This window comes from Mus caroli, chromosome 1, assembly GCF_900094665.2.
Source record: "Mus caroli chromosome 1, CAROLI_EIJ_v1.1, whole genome shotgun sequence".
Lineage (NCBI taxonomy): Eukaryota > Metazoa > Chordata > Mammalia > Rodentia > Muridae > Mus > Mus caroli.
Window position 1 is genome coordinate 79,608,134 of NC_034570.1, and position 17,579 is coordinate 79,625,712.

The window sequence follows — 17,579 nt, forward strand, 5'->3', positions numbered from 1 at the left end:
GAGAACTGACTCCACAAAGTTGTCCTCTGCCCCCCACATGGCATGAGTGCGCACATGCACACACACAGATGATGGTGATGATGATGGCAATGACGATGGTGATGATGATAGAAAGGAATTAAGGGGAGGAAGAAGCTAAATAATTGAAAGGAAATTGTGTGTCGGAGGTCAGCCTTTCTGACAGCACTCGCTGCAGCGTCACAAACCTTCAGCCTACAACTTGGTTGGGTGTTTTTTTTCTTTCTTTCTTTAATTAATTGATTAAGAGGTTGCCCAGTAGCCCTGAACCCAATCACCCCTGAACTTTAGACAAGACTTTTCCCCTCCCAGCACAGAGAAATATTTAAGGACACGAAAACCCTAATTACTCTGATTTCCTCATTCAATGTTGTACCATAGATTGAATTATCATTGTTCCCATAATTATCATATGGCCATAAAATCATTTATTGATAAACTTGAAGAAATTCATTTACCTAGCACAGCATGCGAACACAGGAAGTAGAGGGAGTGGTTAGATCTCAGGTGGGAGGCAGGGAGGCTCCACTAGAGGTCTGTCCTACAAATGCAGTGTTAGGGATCTCATGTGTCTGGGCAGCACATGGCCAGACGTCCCGAGGCGCTGAGACACTGAACCCATTAGAGAAAATCTCCCCACCTCTCCCATCCCCCGGCCCCTGGCTATGGAGCCTTCGTCTTTGCTTTTTCTTGTTTGCTGTCATGGACTTCATTAAACAGAAACTTTTTATACTTTGTTTTAAAAGATTTTCCTTACACCACCCAGCCATTTTTATTTTGTATGTACGGGTGTTTAGGTGTGGGTTAGGTCTGTGCAGTGTGTGTGTGTGTGTGTGTGTGTGTGTGTGTGTGTCCCCTTCAGGGGCTAGATGAGAGTATCCGATTCCCCTGGAACTGGAGTAACAGATATTTGTGAGCTACCATGTGTGCTATAAATTGAATCGGGGTCCCCTGGAAGAGCAGCCAGTGCTTTTAACCACCTAGTCATCTCCCCAGCCCCTTATTATATATTTTTTTAAAGATTTATTTATTTACTATATGTAAGTACACTGTAGCTGTCTTCAGACACACCAGAAGAGGGCATCAGATCTCATTTCGGGTGGTTGTGAGCCACCATGTGGTTGCTGTGATTTGAACTCTGGACCTTCGGAAGAGCAGTCGGGTGCTCTTACCCACTGAGCCATCTCACCAGCCCCCCCTTATTATATTTTTAACTACATGTATGTATGTATGTGTGAGTGCATTCGTGAGTACATGTGTCCAAGAAGCCATCAGATTCCTGGGAGCTACAGTTACAGGCAGCTGTGAGCGACGTGATGTGGGAACTGAGGACAGAACCTGGATCTTGTGCAGGAACAGCGGATGCCCTTAACCTCTGAGCCATCCCTTCTGCACCTCCTCATTCTTATGTATGTAGAAAATGTTATGTCTCTTGGTGGCATGAGGGAAAAGGACGAGGAGGCGGGGCTTGTGCCTTTGTGATGGGCTGGTTGCACTTAGCACAAGCTCCTCATGGCTCAGCCCCACTGCAGTGTGGGTCAGGATCCCCTTGGCTTTGACTTTGGTTTGTCTGAGTTTGGTTTGAGGCTGTTTTGGTGGTGGTGGACCTGGTGTTTTTGCTCATAGTTCTGGATCTTGAACCCAGGGTCCTTATGTATGCTAGGCAAGCATTCTGCTACTGATCTGTAGTCCTGCCTCCCTCCATCTCTCTTATCTCATGATGGCTTTTTAAATCGTATTTATTTATTTATTTATTTATTTTTGAGGCGAGATCTCACTATGTGACCCTATCTGACCTGGAACTCAATACATAGACAAGGGTGGTCTCAAACCCATAGAGATCCTCCTGCCTCTTTCTCCTGAGTGTTGGGATAGCTTTTAACTCACAGTGTGGCCATGGCTGCCTTTGCCCAATCCTCCTGCCTCCAACTCCTGAGTTCTATAATTACACTTGGCAGATTCCCTTCCATTTATTTGTTTTTGTTTTTCAAGACAGGGTTTTTCTGTATAGCCCTGGCTGTCCTGGAACTCACTTTGTAGACCAGGCTGGCCTCGAACTCAGAAATCCGCCCGTCTCTGCCTCCCAAGTACTGGGATTAAAGGCATGTGCCACCACCCATTTCTTGTTTGTTGATCCATTTATCCACCCTAGGACACTCAGGATATAATTTCATTTTCAATGGCAAAGGATGGTGAGGACTATGTTTAAAACGAAGGTTTCTTTAAGTGGGTTTGGAAGTCCAATGCCCCGGCTCTTATATGTGCTTGAATCTCCTAAGGGTCCTCTTCACGACATCACATGGTGAATAGCATCATGAGGAGACAGAGAGAACGATCCTAAGGGAGCCAGAAATGAAGGAGAGGCCTGTCTTGATTGGTCATCATAACCCCCTCTAGTAGGGGGGACTAAGTAGGATCTCATGAAAAATACCATAACCCCTTCTAAGAAAACAGCCTCAAAGGACCTAGTCACCTCTCCCTTCCATCACCTCCCAACATCATCATCACACCAGGGACCAAGCCTGCAACTGGTGCACCTCGGGGACAGGCTCCATCCATATTCAAGCCACAGCACATGGTTGCTCTTGTTGGAGGCTGCTGTGCGATGTTTGTCTCATCATAGAAGATAGAGCTCTGCCTGCAACCCCATCTGAGACAGACAGTGAAGAGAAAGCGTCCCAAGTACTTGCCCAGGCCAAGCAGACATCAGGACATTCAGTGTGCCTTGCTTCCTTTGTCATTTGGCTCCAGGTATCAGCAAGCCAAACAAAGGCCCTTCATCTAAGCTGTGTTCTTCCAGGCCTACCTCCAGCACCCAGAATGAGCCTATTGGCCCCCACAGCTCTCAGGAGCAAGAGTGATGTACAGGACATTGTGAGCAAGAAGTGGGTACTGCAGACTGCATAACCCCCCTCCCTACCCGGGGAAGACACCGAGTGCTCACACAGAGCCTACTCGTCAGGACCCCCAGCCCAGGCTGGGTTAGACACACCCTGCCATTTTTCTCTAACAAGCAGGAGTTCAGTTCAGTTCACGGGGATGGGGTGGGGCCAGGATGGCCACTTTGATCCATGGGAGGGGCGTGGGGTTGTGCAGTTAGGAACAAAGTCTCCCCCTATTTAAGTCCAGGCACTCTGTGCTTTAGTTGATCCCTGGTGTCTCATCTCCTTGTCTGCTGCTGTCCCGCCACCAGCCCCAGCCATGCAGGGCACCTGGGTGCTGCTGCTGCTGGGCCTCAGGCTACAGCTGTCCCTTAGTGTCATTCCAGGTAATGAGGCTCCTTCCGATAAACACCCCATTCCCATCCATGGCCCTTCATGCTGACCCTTCCTCTGCTATTCCCTTGGCCAGTGGAGGAGGAGAACCCGGCCTTCTGGAACAAGAAGGCAGCCGAGGCCCTGGATGCTGCCAAGAAGCTGCAGCCCATTCAGACATCAGCTAAGAACCTCATCATCTTCCTGGGAGACGGTGAGTGTGTGAGCGAGGCCTGGCCACCCTGCGGCCCTTGTACTCCAAGTACCTAGGGCCACTGGTGGGTACGGAAAGGCCGCAGAGTTCAGTCCTGACGAGGTTCTGCTCCTTCAGGGATGGGGGTACCCACAGTGACAGCCACCAGGATCCTAAAGGGACAGTTGGAAGGTAATCTAGGACCTGAGACACCCCTAGCCATGGACCGCTTCCCATATATGGCTCTGTCCAAGGTGAGTTCTTAGCCACATCTGAAATGTGAGGAAGAGACTGATGGGGATCCAGGGCAAGGGAGGCAGAGAGGCTTGGGTGAAGAAATAAATGTCTGCTTTGAGCCCAGTTAGGGGTGTCTCTGTCCCCAGACATACAGTGTGGACAGACAGGTTCCAGACAGCGCAAGCACGGCCACCGCCTACCTGTGTGGGGTCAAGACCAACTACAAGACCATCGGCGTGAGTGCAGCTGCGAGATTCGACCAGTGCAACACCACATTTGGCAATGAGGTCTTCTCAGTGATGTACCGTGCCAAGAAAGCAGGTGAGTTGGAGCCAGGCTCAGCGATGGGGGGTAAGCCTCGGGGACTGGATGTCTCACCCTGACCTTTGCTGTCTTCAGGAAAATCCGTAGGCGTGGTGACCACCACCAGAGTGCAGCACGCCTCTCCCTCGGGCACATATGTTCACACGGTGAACCGCAATTGGTATGGGGATGCTGACATGCCTGCCTCGGCGCTGCGGGAAGGTTGCAAGGACATTGCTACACAACTCATCTCCAACATGGACATTAATGTAAGGAATAAAGGGTAAGGGAGAGGGGAAAGGGGAGGGGGAGGAGGAGAAGGAGGAGGAAGGAGGGGGAGGGGTGGTCCCAGGCAACCTGTAGACTGAACTCCCTGGATCTTCTGGGGTCTTTGAGGGCTGGGTAGTTCAGTTCCCACATACCTGGTGAGGAGCTAGGGACTGGCAGGAAAAGGAGGCAGAAGACAACCTAAAGTTCACCTTCCTTCATCCTCTCTGACCACAGGTGATCCTTGGTGGGGGCCGAAAATACATGTTTCCTGCTGGAACCCCAGACCCTGAGTATCCAGATGATGCTAATGAGACTGGAACCCGTCTGGATGGCAGGAATCTGGTGCAGGAATGGCTGTCAAAGCGCCAGGTGACAGGCTGCAGAATATTAGTGGTACAGTGGAGACCAGGGAAGGGCTTTGGACCTTACCAGTTGCTTATGTCCCTCTAGGGATCCCAGTATGTTTGGAATCGTGAACAACTCATTCAGAAGGCCCAGGATCCGTCAGTGACATACCTCATGGGTAATGGCCCCACACTTCCTGTACTGGTACACCTCACATGGCAACCACTGAGCCTCTGTGTATATATGTACCATGACCCCACTGCCAAGCTTGGTGGTCACCAGTATATATTTTGGTTTTGTCCCTCAGGCCTCTTTGAGCCTGTCGACACAAAATTTGATATCCAACGAGACCCCCTGATGGACCCATCTCTGAAGGATATGACAGAGGCGGCCGTGAAAGTGCTAAGCAGGAACCCCAAAGGCTTCTACCTCTTTGTAGAGGGTGAGTCTCCAAGCTCCCATGGAAAGAGGGGACGATGGACAGGGACAGGCTCAAGCTCACTGGCTTCCTGCAGGGGGCCGAATCGACCGTGGTCACCATCTGGGCACAGCTTATCTGGCGCTGACTGAGGCTGTGATGTTCGACTTAGCCATTGAGAGGGCCAGCCAGCTCACTAGTGAACGGGACACACTGACCATAGTCACTGCTGACCACTCCCATGTCTTCTCTTTTGGTGGCTACACACTTCGAGGGACCTCCATCTTCGGTAGGTTCGGGAACAGTGGCAGGCTGTCAATTACGTACAGAACTACTTCCATCGTTTTCTCTGTCTGTAAAATGGACAGAAAGGGCACCTGCCTTGTGGGGATCTAGCAACGACTGAACCACTGGCCAGGCAAAAGGCGGGGGCTCGTCTAAGCATCATTCCTTGGCAGGAAAACGTGTCTCTCTTCCCCCATGCAGGGCTGGCTCCCCTCAATGCTCTGGACGGCAAGCCCTACACCTCCATCCTGTATGGCAACGGCCCAGGCTATGTCGGTACAGGGGAAAGACCCAACGTCACCGCCGCTGAAAGCAGTGAGTGCGGTGGGGTGGCTTGCCTGAAGGTCGGGCAGAGGTGACTCAGATCAGAGATCATCTCCCTTAACATCTTGTCCCTCCAGGTGGCTCATCGTACCGGCAGCAGGCTGCTGTGCCGGTGAAGTCGGAGACCCACGGCGGGGAGGACGTGGCGATATTCGCGCGTGGCCCGCAGGCACACTTGCTGCACGGAGTGCAGGAGCAGAACTACATCGCACACGTCATGGCCTTCGCAGGCTGCCTGGAGCCCTACACCGACTGCGGCTTGGCGCCCCCTGCAGATGAAAGCCAGACCACTACGACAACCCGCCAGACCACCACCACCACCACCACCACCACCACCACCACCACCACCACCCCAGTCCATAACAGCGCCAGAAGCCTGGGCCCAGCCACCGCCCCGCTGGCTCTGGCGCTGCTAACCGGAACACTGATGCTACTACTAGGGGCTCCTGCGGAGTCCTAAACTCCAGCACATCTAGGCTCCACCCACCAGGTCCCACGCCCTCACCTGGTCCTTCCCTTCCCTGACCTCAGTGCTCCCTGCATTCTGGGTGCGGGCTCTACCCCAGGATCCTCTCTCTCTGTCTTTCTGCTACTGGCCTCATGTCTAGCCCTACCTTGCATTGCAGCTTCCCGGTTCCTACCCAGGCACTCACAAAGGGCAATCACCTCTGAGCTAGCAGCCAGCCTCAGACCTCACAGAGTTACTTCTGCCCAGGCAGCATGACCACCATGGCCTTGACCCTCCCAGGGCAATCCGGACTCTCCTTTTGCCCTCATCCATCAGCCCCTAGCAAAAGATAGGATCCCAGCAAAAATTTGTGGAGGACCAAACATGCACCTACCCATTGGCACTCTCTCTGAGCTTGAATCCATCCTTACAGGCTCTGTACCCAGGACTAAGGCACAAGAGAACACAGAGAGAGGCTGTCTTCCCACTACTCCTCAGTCTAATCTGCTAGCAGGTGGCAAGGCTGCGGTGCTGGGTACCCCTAGCCAGCCTTTGACATAGTTCTTCCTCGATGTCTCTGGGCCAGCTCCACATTCAGAACCCATCATGGGCCCAGCCATACCAACCCACAGATCGAAGATTCTGAAATCGTTCAGCCCTTTCATGTCTATTGCCCAGCTAGGAGATTCAAGGAGCTGTAATCCCACCCCACCCTCAGGTCATCTCAGGCTGCACCTAAATTTCTGAACTGAGAAAAGTCCCTAACTTCCCAGGTCTGCATTCCCCAGGGGAGAGTCAATAATAAAGAATGTATGCAATACAATGGCAATAGTCATTTTCTTTTTCTTCGGCTCAAAACCAGAGCCTAGTGCCTACTAGGAACGTGCTCTGCCACTGATCCACAGCCCCATATCATTTCCTCCCCTCCCCTCTCCTCTTCCCTCTTCTCCTTCCCCTCCTCTCCAATGACTCTGTAGCCCAAGCTGGCCTCGAAATTATGGCAGTCCACTTGCTGCAGTCTCCCAGATGCTGGGATTTTAAGTGTGAGCCACACTCCTGGCATCTTAGTAGGACCTTTGCAGGAGGAAAGCCTGAAGTGTCTGGAGCACTGAGTTCAGATGGGGAGGGGTGGGTAATGGTGGAGCTCAGTTGGAGAGAGACAGCCAGCTGAGCAAGAATCCTGAACGAGGTGAAGGCCTGAGCAACACCACACAGCAGTGCAAAGGCCCCAGGCTAGTGATCAGCTGGGGAGGTTGCAACGACTGGGTCAGAGAGGGTGGCTGGGACAGAGGGTGCAAAGCTTGAGCTGCAAGGAGCTGTGGGAGGAGAGGAAGAACTTTAAAATCCATGGCGGTGCGGCCACAAGCCTTTGAATAAGAATTCAGAACGCAGTACTTTGGCTGTTGCAGGAAATATGCAATCTTTTCCCTTTTTTTCCTGTTTTTTTTTTTTCTTCAGGGGTGGGAATGGGTGTTAGATATAGGAGCTGGTCAGCCGGAGGGGAGATGCAGACCCTAACCATCTCTGACTTGCATTGGGAACTTGGTGGAGCATCACCCCGGTATAGTTCTCGGCCCCTGTCTAACCTGCCCAATGAGGACATTTGAAGGAATTACGTAAATTAAGCTGTGTTTCTCAGTAAGTTTTGCAACACTACAAATTTATCTGTACATTTATGAAGGCACAAAAACACACTTTGCTCCCACTAGTAATATTAGGAAGATTGAATATGTTTCCTTATTTGCTAAAATCTTGATTTAACACTGTGAAACATCAATTCGAAGTCTTGGCTCTCCGAGTAGTTTATTTCAATTCCGGATTTTAGTGGCTGTCGAGAAAATATGGGAGCTGAATGGAAGAAGGCATCGTTAACAGAGCTTCCAGAACCATCATACTGGTTTTTAAATTCTATCCACCAATTATGCGAGGCTTTTGTTTGGCTCCAGCTGATATATTTCTGTCTTCCTGGGTGTCAATTAGTTGCTCTTGCAACACAATGGAGCAGCATTACACATTTATGTTTTATAAATTTGTTCAAAACCCAAGGACCTCTTCATTTTAAAAATTTGCAGCTTAAAGAACCAGCTTGTTCTGGGATTAGATGTTGGTTAGTAGATTGGTTAGTAGTTAGTAGATGTTGGTTAGTAGATTGGTTAGCAGTTAGTAGATGTTGGTTAGTAGATTGGTTAGCAGTTAGTAGATGTTGGTTAGTAGATGTTCAACTTTGCGAATGTTCTGAAAAGTACTAAGTGGTGTGCGTGAAGGGGGAAGATTTTACGGTATATGTAGATTATACTTGAATTTTGAAAGGCAGATTAGGTCGTCTCTACTTCCAAGCTTCAAGGTGTGGGGTGAGGGTTTTATTGGCCACACACTGCTGGGACACCAACAAGATGGCTCAGCAGAGAATGGCAGCGCTTGCTTTCTGCCCACCAATGCTAGTGTGACCTCCAGAATCTGCGTAGACGTAAAAGGAGAGACCCAGCTCTACAGCATTGTCTTCTGATCTCCAAAAGAAATCCATGGCATGCAGGGGCACACATGCGTGCACACACACACACACACACACACACACACACACAGTAATTTAATTTCTAAAAATGCATCTTTGGCTACAGAATCAAGTCTTTGTGAGAAGCCTTTTCAGGAACTCGACTGATCACTAGTGGTGAGAGCATTTTGATGCTCAAATGTGAGGGCCAGAGTTCAGATCCAGTACTACTATAACAAGCCAGACAATCTCAGCACTAAGGAGAATGAAGCCCAAAGGATCACCAGAGCTTGATATCTATGAATTCCAGGCTCAGAAACAGTCTGTCTCAGAGGAATAATGCAGAGAAACACTAAAGGCCATCTAATGCTCTTCTGGTCACTGTGAGTGCTCTCACATGCACCTGCACACATGCAAAGAAAATCCTGTTCAAACCTGTTGTCATCTCTCCTTTTTCTGCCACAAGACATTACTCAGTATTCAAAGACAGTGTCCTTATTACTTTTTTTGTTAAAGGGACATCTTTACTAAAGGGGTGTGATCAGGGAAAGTGCATTCATTATTTTCAAGCTTTTTACCAAGTCCCTAACCAGACAACCTTTGTTGCCTTAATAATGTTGGCACACAAATTTTAAGTGAGAGCCAGGCATGATGGTATAGCCTTGGAATTGCTAGCACTTAGGAAGCTGAGGCAAGAGGATAGCCACAGGTTCAAGACCAGCTTGGGCTACATAAACCAGCCTGGAGTATATAGTGAGATACTGTCTTAAAAAAAAAAAAAAAGGAGGAGGAAGAGGAGAGGAAGGAAAGAGAAGGCAGAGGAGGGAGAGAGGGAGAAGAAAGAGTAGGGGGAGGGGAGATGGGAGGGGGAGGGGAGGGGAGGGGGACGGAGAGAGAGGAAGGAAGTATCCAGGAGGCAGAGGTAGGAGGGTTTCTTGAGCTCAGGAGTTCCAGATTAGCTAGGGCAGCGCACTGAGAACTTGTCAGGATGATGTGTCAGGGATGGAGTGGGGAAGCCTCGGAACATCTCCTTCTAGAATTTTGCCACAATTATTCCTGACTCATTCTCTCCGGTCTAGAAAGCTTTTGAGACCATGCCCAACCACATTATCAAGAGTCACAAAGATTCTGCTCTCATAGGACAATCTTGTTTTTATAAACTTACCCCACACCTCCCACATCGATGTGTGCCCAGGCTTCTGCCTAGAGTGCTAGTTTAACTATGGACTGAAGAGTGGAGTGGGTGACTTTGGAAGGCACTGAGCTCTGACTGTTACCCAGAATCCTTTTTAAAAATCCTCTCCATCTAGTTCTTCCATCAGTATAACTTCTACCATGTTCCCCATAGGCCACTGCTTTTATTCGACAAAGGCATTTACTGCGGGCAGTATATCTTCTCTGCTGTATCTTGCCTTTAGTGGCTCACACACCAAAAATAAGAAAAAAGAAAAAAAAAGTGGTTTGTACATTTCGTGATTAGAAGAGAATCCAGCAGATACCTTAAGCTGAGAAACATCTGTCCTCTCAGTCAACTGTATAGCAAACCTCCCACACTTGGTAATTTCCTCTAATACTCATTTCTTCCAATCAACAACAGTACCCCCCCCCATCTTTCAGGAGTATTTGCTGACAAAGATATGCCTTTCGGTTTGTCGACAGATCATTTACTGTTCATTGTTTCTGCCATTTTTACTGCAGCGGAAAGAAAAATTGTTTGCCTGGCGCTAGGTGGTGGGTTTTTTTTCTTCTTCTTTACTTTTCTTTTTTTTTTTTTCCTTTTTGTCTTATGCTATTATGTAAGAAACTTTACAAGAGCTTTCCAAATATTTATCATTGCTTAGGGAAATATCAAAAGTACTGGGCTGAGAAACACATAGCTCTAAACATCGTCAGGGAAAAAGAAATACAGGGGTTTGTCTTCATGTTCGGAAGGCTGTTTTTAAATGTCTGGTGAACCATGAGGATTTTATGCTGTTGTTGATGAATATCTCAAGGTACCTACGGCTAAGGTTGTACTAGAAAGGATGGGAGAGAGTGTGCCTTAAAAACGGTGTGTGTGTGTGTGTGTATGTGTGTGTGTGTGTGTGTGTGTGTGTGTGTGTGTGTGTGTAGGTGAGAGGACAACTTTTAGGGAGTTGAGTTCTCTCCTTTTACCATGTGGCTCTGGGGGATTAAACTCAGGTCACCTAGAGTTTAGGAAGCAAGCACCTTTTGCTGTGGAGACATTTTGCCAGCCCTCATACGGTTTTATAATGTCTGCCATCATCCCGAACCCTTCTCACAGCTGGGACACAGGGGTGATGAGCAGGCTTGGGTGTCATCAGCCGGCCGCTTCTCTCTTTGGCTCACCAGGATTGTTTGCAGTTCTTGGCAGGAATCTTGTAAGCCACTTGGCCACCCTGGAGGATTGGTTTGGTGAAAGTTGGATGATAGAATCCGTTAGTCCACCTAGGTAGACACACTAAACTTGAATACACTGAAATTCACAGAAAGTGAGTGGACGGGTGGTGGAAAGAGCTGCTGGGTCAGCCATGGTTTGAGGCACCTTCTTCCTCTGGGACCCCTGTGACTTGTATTAGGTGGGTGCCCAAGGGTGGAGATGCCAGTATGGAACTCAGTGAGTGTGTGTGTGTATGTGTGTATGCATGTATGTGTGTGTGTGCACTCACATGAATACTCCTGTGGTGCACTTCTGTATGAAGTATGTGCGCTTGCATATCGAGATCAGAAAGGTCTTTTAGACATTTTCTCAGGAGTCATTCACTTTTGAGGGTTTGGTTTTTGTTTGTGTTATTGATGATTTTTATTTTTATATTTTGAAAGACAGAGTCTTCTACTGAATCTGTAGCTCATCAAGTGAACTAGATTGGTCACCAGTGACCCCAGGGATCCTCCTGGCTCCACCTCCTGCGTGTACCCATGTAGCTGGCCTTATATGTGTATACCAATGCATCTGACTTTTCCACATGGGCTCTGGGAATCAAAACTGGGTCTTCCTGCTTGCAAAGTAAGCAATTTATTGACTGAGCTATCTTCCAGACCACATTTTTTTTTTTTTGTTTGGCTTGGCTTGGCTTGGCTTGGTTGTTTTTAGACAGAGTCTCACAGTTCAGACTGGCCTTGAACTCTTGAACCTCCGGCCTCCATTTCTCAAGTGCTGAGATTACAAGCATGTAGTACCATGCTGGGTTTATGCAGTACTGGGGAGCAAACCTAGAGCCTTATGAGCCCTAGTCAAACATTCCCCTGACTGAGCCACATCCCAGCGCTGAAGTTTGGCATTACTTATGAAGACTGACTATTCCTGCCACAGGTTGTCCACTGTACAGGGCTGTGGCAAAGCATAGCACAAAAGCATACCTGAAGATACTGTAGTACATAGCAGGCACTCAGGAGCACCCGGAGCCCTCTAGCCAAATCCCCAAAGGGCCAGATAACTCCCTATGATGGTGATCATTTTGCCCCAGACACAGATCTGCCCCAGTCAGGGTCACAAGGCACCACAGCTCTCACTTCCTGGTCCTACTCACAGAGCCCCTTCAAGCACTGACAGCTGGCCTAGAAAGTGCCACAACCGGGGGTGGGTTGGGGGGTGGGGAATGGGCACAGCTGCCTCAGCCACTTGGGAAGATTCAGGCAGGTGCCAGGTGTGCCCTCCTCTTGCCCTTGCCGCTAATGTTGCATCTGACACAGGCCCTAGAAACAGGTGCCTCTAGCATTAGCATTAGCATTTGCATGACAGGCTCTGGGCCCCTTGAGGAAGCCTCCTCACAATCTAGCCTCCCACCTTCCAGAGGCCTACAGATGCTGTGTGGGGTTTCCCATCACACCCCTGATCAAAGGTGGCCCCAGGGCCTACTTATTTCTACTGATCCAAGCTTCCATGTTTGCTAGCAGTGCACACCAGTCTGCAGCACCTGCAAGCAGCTAGAAGTTCCCCTTGATGTAACCTTGCCCACTGGGGATGTCAGCCTGCAAGCACTGAGCATTGGCATAGTGCCAGGGAGACCAAAGTGGGAGGAGCCTGCTGAACTACCTACCCTTCAGGGAAGAAATGGTCTTCCCCTGCCCTAGTAGTGAGACACACACACCCCCAGCTGACCTTAAGAAGAGGACCACCAGATCCTGATGTGGTATTCTGGCACCTTTTACTACCTGTTTACAGAGTCTCACCCACTGGCTAGCATGGCATCTCAGACCCTCTTTACCATGGCCAGAGCACCTCACGTAAAAGGAAAATGGTCCCCTAAAGAGCCTTCCCCACTTTCAGACATCACCTCCCAAGTCCCTGACAGCAGCCCCTGCAACTGTTTGGTCCCAAAGGAAGATGAGAGAATTTTTTTCCCCTTATTTATGCAAAGTATAGACAAGGAGAGATGCGCCTTTACAGCTCCATGTGACAGCAGCTTGGGGATTTGAGCTGCCTGCCGGCCCAATGAATCAGCTGTGAGCAGCTGCCAGAGGCTCCTGCAACCAGGCAGCAGCTGAGGTCGCGGAAGCCAGGCGCCTGCTTTACGTTCCACAAGATGAGCTCATGCTGGACTCTAGCCCACGTGGGACTGAGCCCAATGCCCCATGCATCATTCTCGGCACCTTGAACCCTGTACCGATCACAGCGGTGGGGAGGGCGGGGAGGAAGGGGGATCCACTGTGATCCACTGAGTGGATTTATTCTGCTGCACACTGTGACTTGAGCTGGGGAGTCTGTGATAAAATGAGGCACACTCACCTTTATACCACCAGCAGCTATCTATGGACAGTAGAGTATGGGGGCTATAACCCACGGAGCATACAGGAAGACAGCCCAAAGGTAGGTTACACGGAAACAAAAGCTGAGTCACCTGAGGCGATCCCAGAGGCTCCAAATGAGCCACAACTCATGTCCCGTGAATAAGTTAGAACAAAGGAGGAGGGTGGTTGGCAGAGACGGGGTAACACCCGTGAGGGAAGGGGTCTGTGGTTTGCCTTAGATAAAGGAAGAAATTATGGTTTGGGTGGTGGGGGTTAAGGACCCCAGAGTGTGGGCTCCAGCTCATCACGAGGACTGTAGGAAAGGCCAGGTGGGGTCAGGACAGCCTTTTCTTTCAACCGGAAAGGGAGACAGAGTCCCCAGTCCTTGATGGTACTGAAGGCAGGGCCCGTTGACTGCCTGGCGGACGGATAAGACAGAGATCGGCGCTCCTCTGTAAAGCTGCCAAGGTCCCTCGGTCAGTTACATGCCGTACAAATCCATGGGCTTCAAAACACAATGACAAGTGAGCTTATAAAGCAAGGACCTCCCTGGGGAGGATGGGCTGAGCTCCTCATTGTCCTGAGTCCTCCTCGAAGCATATGAAGGAATTATAAATAGCATGATTAAGGGTGGATTTTTCTCCATGAATTCTCCCAAGGACCACCCCCTGCAGATCAATTGCTGTTCAGCGGCCTAAACCTGAACAGCAGGCTGCTGGTTCCGAAGCCCAGAGCGTCCTGGTTTCACAAGAAGCCCCTTCAGTAGACCCTGTGGGTTGGGAGGTAATGGAAATGCCTGTGGCCCTTTGCCATGGAAGCCAGGAACAACGGGGAAAGTACTCATTCAAACAGAAACTCTCCTCTTGTAAGGGGTGGGAGAGAACTGGTTCCTGTCTGTACAAATAAATCTCTCCCTGGTTCAGAGGCCACAGGGAAGAGAAGGAGAACTGGGCTGTGAGGTCTGGGCACAGTCCTGCCTTGCCCTGGCACAGCGTGGCTCTAAAGGACAATGGGTGGGCAGGGACCTATGCTCTGTCTCTAGACAATCTGAAGCCGCTGGTGCACTCTCTGTCTGTCTGTCTCGCTGTGTCTGTTTGTCTTTCTCTGTCTCTCTGTGTCTGTCTCTGTCTCTCTCTGCCTCTCTCTTTCTCTGTGTATGTCTTTCCATCTCTACCTCTCTTTGTGTCTGTCTGTCTGTCTGTCTGCCTTTCTCTGTGTCTTTCTATCTTTATTTCTACCTCTCTCAGTCTATCTCTCTTTCTCTGTATATGTCTATCTCTACTTCTCTCTGTCTCTGCCTGTCTGTCTCTCTGTGTGTATAGGTATGTCTTTCTGTCTCTATCTCAGACTCTGTCTCTCTCTGTGGGTCTCTCTCTCTCTCTGTCTCATGTGCACAGCACATAAGTGGAGGTCAGAGAACACACTCAAGTACAATCTATTTTTTGTTGGGATGCTTCTCTCATTGGCCCGGTACTTTATCACATTTGGCAGGCTGACTGACCTGCAGCCTTCTGACTAACTGGCCCTCTGTGCCTACCTTCCCATCAGTGGGGCTCCAGGTGTGCCGCTGTGCCCAGCTTCTACATGGGTCGGAGATTCACACTCAGGCCCTCACATTCATGAAGCAAGTGTTCTGACAGCTGGGGAAAACATTCTCCCCGGCCCTTCTTTTGTCTGAAGCAAGGTCTCATGTAGCCCACGTTGGCCTTGGATGTGCGATGGCCTTAACCATATTACTGTGTGGCTAAGGATAACCTCAAACTTCTTATGGCCTGGCCTCTATTTCCCAATGTTGGAATTACAGATGCACACTCCCACACAGTCTTTACGCAGTGCTGGTGTAAGGGAAAGTGGGTGTCTAAAACCAGCTTAGGGAGGTGTCAGAAGGGAGAGAAAGAGAGACGGGACACCTCAACAGCTGCACAGGCCATACCCCTTTAACACCTGTAAGAGCTGTCCCTTCTGCAGGTCTGGAACTGTCTCTTATATGAGTGATACACTACAGACAGAAAAGATTAGGTGTATTATGTATGCATGTGTGTGTATGATTATATATATATGTATGCATAGGGACAGGGGAATAGAAAGGGCCAGACTGAGACCCCCAGGGTCCAGCCCAGAGGAACTTTTAAGTGGAAGATCCTCACTTCTAATACATTTGCAATAAGGGCCAAGCAATTTTTAAAACATATGACACCTAGGGTCTTTGGCACTGGAGCACACTCTGGGGTGCTAGACATCTGGATCAGCTCAGTAGATCAACCACAGGGTTATAGAGACCTAAATCTGGTCTCTCTGAATGGGTTAGAGCAGCCTGGGCCTCAGTGGCACCAGACAGTGGCCCTTAAGGGTGTCACATGACTCTCAGCGTCACCAAGCTGGAGATAAATCCATTCATCCTCAGGATGTCCCATCAGATACCCTCAAATTCTCCCCTACTTGTTCAAAGGAATATCTCCCACCAAGCTGAGAAGTATCCCAGAATCCCTGGCCATGAGGTCCCAGAATTGAGCTATACTCGTGGATCATACCTGGCAGCCATGATGGGGCTAGACCTAGGTGGGGTCCTATAGATGCTGCACTGGAGAGGGAAGAGGGGCTGGTCATGTGTGGGTTTACTGTCATGTGTGGCAGTGAGCTAGTATTAGGGGCACTCCTCACTCCTATGCTGCTAGGAGCCCAGAGAAGGTAGCTATCTCCCCCTGGTCACACAGCAGTACCTCCTGGGCTTGAGGGCCAGTCATAGAGATAGATGGTGGAATCAGATTCATCCCAGGCAGCTGATTTCAGAAACTGTTGCCAGGGTAGAAGAGCATCCCTGGACGCATGGACATACAGGCAGATGTCTGTAAGCTGGGGCACAGTGAGAACACCTTCAGCTCTTTTATTTCCCTGCTATTAAATGCTTAGTGGAAGACTGTGTTTGCCATCCCAGTGTGCTGTTTGGAGTGGACCTGCTGTGCTGATGAGCTCAGTGGAACCAGTCCTATCACTACCCTTCTGGGCTTCTAGACTCCTGTCATTATGGCTGGGAAGGGCCTTCGCACTGCATGGATGCCCCACCCCACCCCCAAACACCACAGAACCTAAGGCAGGGGTGTCAGTGTTATGCTGGCCTTACGTGAGCCCCTCCACCTCAGGATATCTAATCAATCCCCAGCTCAGGTGGCCAGAGAACAGCCATGGCCTCTGCAGTATGTGGTTTCCTAACAGAACACATATGGAAAGAGTCTAGACGTCTGAGTACAAGAGGACTCGGAAGCCAGCAGGTGACCTGTTACTACGTCCATGTCTTTGGGTTGTGTTGAAGATATTCCCAAGAATCTACCTGCAACAACAGTGGGGAAGTAAGTGGGTGATACTGGGGCTCAGACGACCTGCTGGAACAGTCTCTAGCTCAGGAGAGTCAAATCTTCTCCCAGAACCACACGGATGTCCTCAGCAGGGTCGAGTTGTAGTGGGGAGAGCCAGCCTGCTGCCCTGAGGCCTTCCTGAGCTGTGTCCACAGTGGTGGAAGGAAGTGGACGTCAGCTGGGGAATCTTGGTAGTGACTTAGAGGCTGGGTCTGGAGCCTCAGTTCTCCCTATACCCAGGCTAGAAGGGTGAGGACATCAGGACCCCAAAATATCTCACAGGTCAAGGCAAGTGTCCTTTGATCCAACTTCCCAAGGGGCATGGTAACCTGTACCCAGCCCGGGTGAGAAGGTCTAGAAACCATTCCTGTGTGGGACTCACCTCTAAGGCGCATGTCAGGAAAATGTCCCAGCCAAGCAGTTCTGAGCTGGGCTGTGTGCCCAATGCAGTCTTTCCCAACACCTGGGACTCCTCTGTGATCACCATAGACTAGGAGGAAGACAGGCGTCCTAGATTGGCCACTCCAGGGGCTCCTTCTCAGAGCCTGCTCCCTCACAGGACCACACTATTGTAGCCCAAGCTGAGACAATTGGGACTTTTTAAATATCACCTGAAGCTGGAGACACTGGTTAGACATTCTCCGAGCACACCAGTCAGCACTGGACTGGTAAGAGACTGCCATAGTGAAGTGGAGATGGGCCATTGAAGGAAGAAAAAAAAAAAAACTACCTGGGAGGAAAGGCAGTGCCCATTGGCTTCCTTCCTTATACACGCAGGGACCGTCAGGCTGCCCAACACGGTGCTCTTCTCACCTGGTACCGTGCCCCCCCCACGACTGAGCAGTGCCAGTGGGCAGCCCAGGCAGAATCCCTTCCACCACTGGTTGTGTCTGGGGTCCCTCAGCTAAT

At 50.0% G+C, this 17,579-nt stretch overlaps 1 protein-coding gene across 1 annotated transcript; it reads left to right on the top strand.

Annotated features, from left to right (window-relative positions):
- The first annotated feature begins 3,219 nt into the window (after window positions 1–3,219).
- On the top strand, window positions 3,220–6,107 carry LOC110298263 (intestinal-type alkaline phosphatase). The gene is made up of 11 exons (XM_021167402.1): window positions 3,220–3,286; window positions 3,370–3,486; window positions 3,604–3,719; window positions 3,849–4,023; window positions 4,102–4,274; window positions 4,510–4,644; window positions 4,726–4,798; window positions 4,928–5,062; window positions 5,136–5,327; window positions 5,525–5,638; window positions 5,725–6,107. The coding sequence occupies exons 1-11, from the start codon at window positions 3,220–3,222 to the stop codon at window positions 6,105–6,107; spliced, it is 1,680 nt and encodes a 559-aa protein (XP_021023061.1).
- The last annotated feature ends 11,472 nt before the right edge of the window (window positions 6,108–17,579 follow it).

Coding starts and splice junctions, on each gene's coding strand:
- LOC110298263 (XM_021167402.1), top strand. CDS start 3,220: ATGCAGGGCACCTGGGTGCTGCTGCTGCTGGGCCTCAGGCTACAGCTG. Junction 3,720..3,848: donor CATATATGGCTCTGTCCAAG/GTGAGTTCTTAG, acceptor CTCTGTCCCCAG/ACATACAGTGTGGACAGACA. Junction 5,328..5,524: donor TCGAGGGACCTCCATCTTCG/GTAGGTTCGGGA, acceptor TCCCCCATGCAG/GGCTGGCTCCCCTCAATGCT.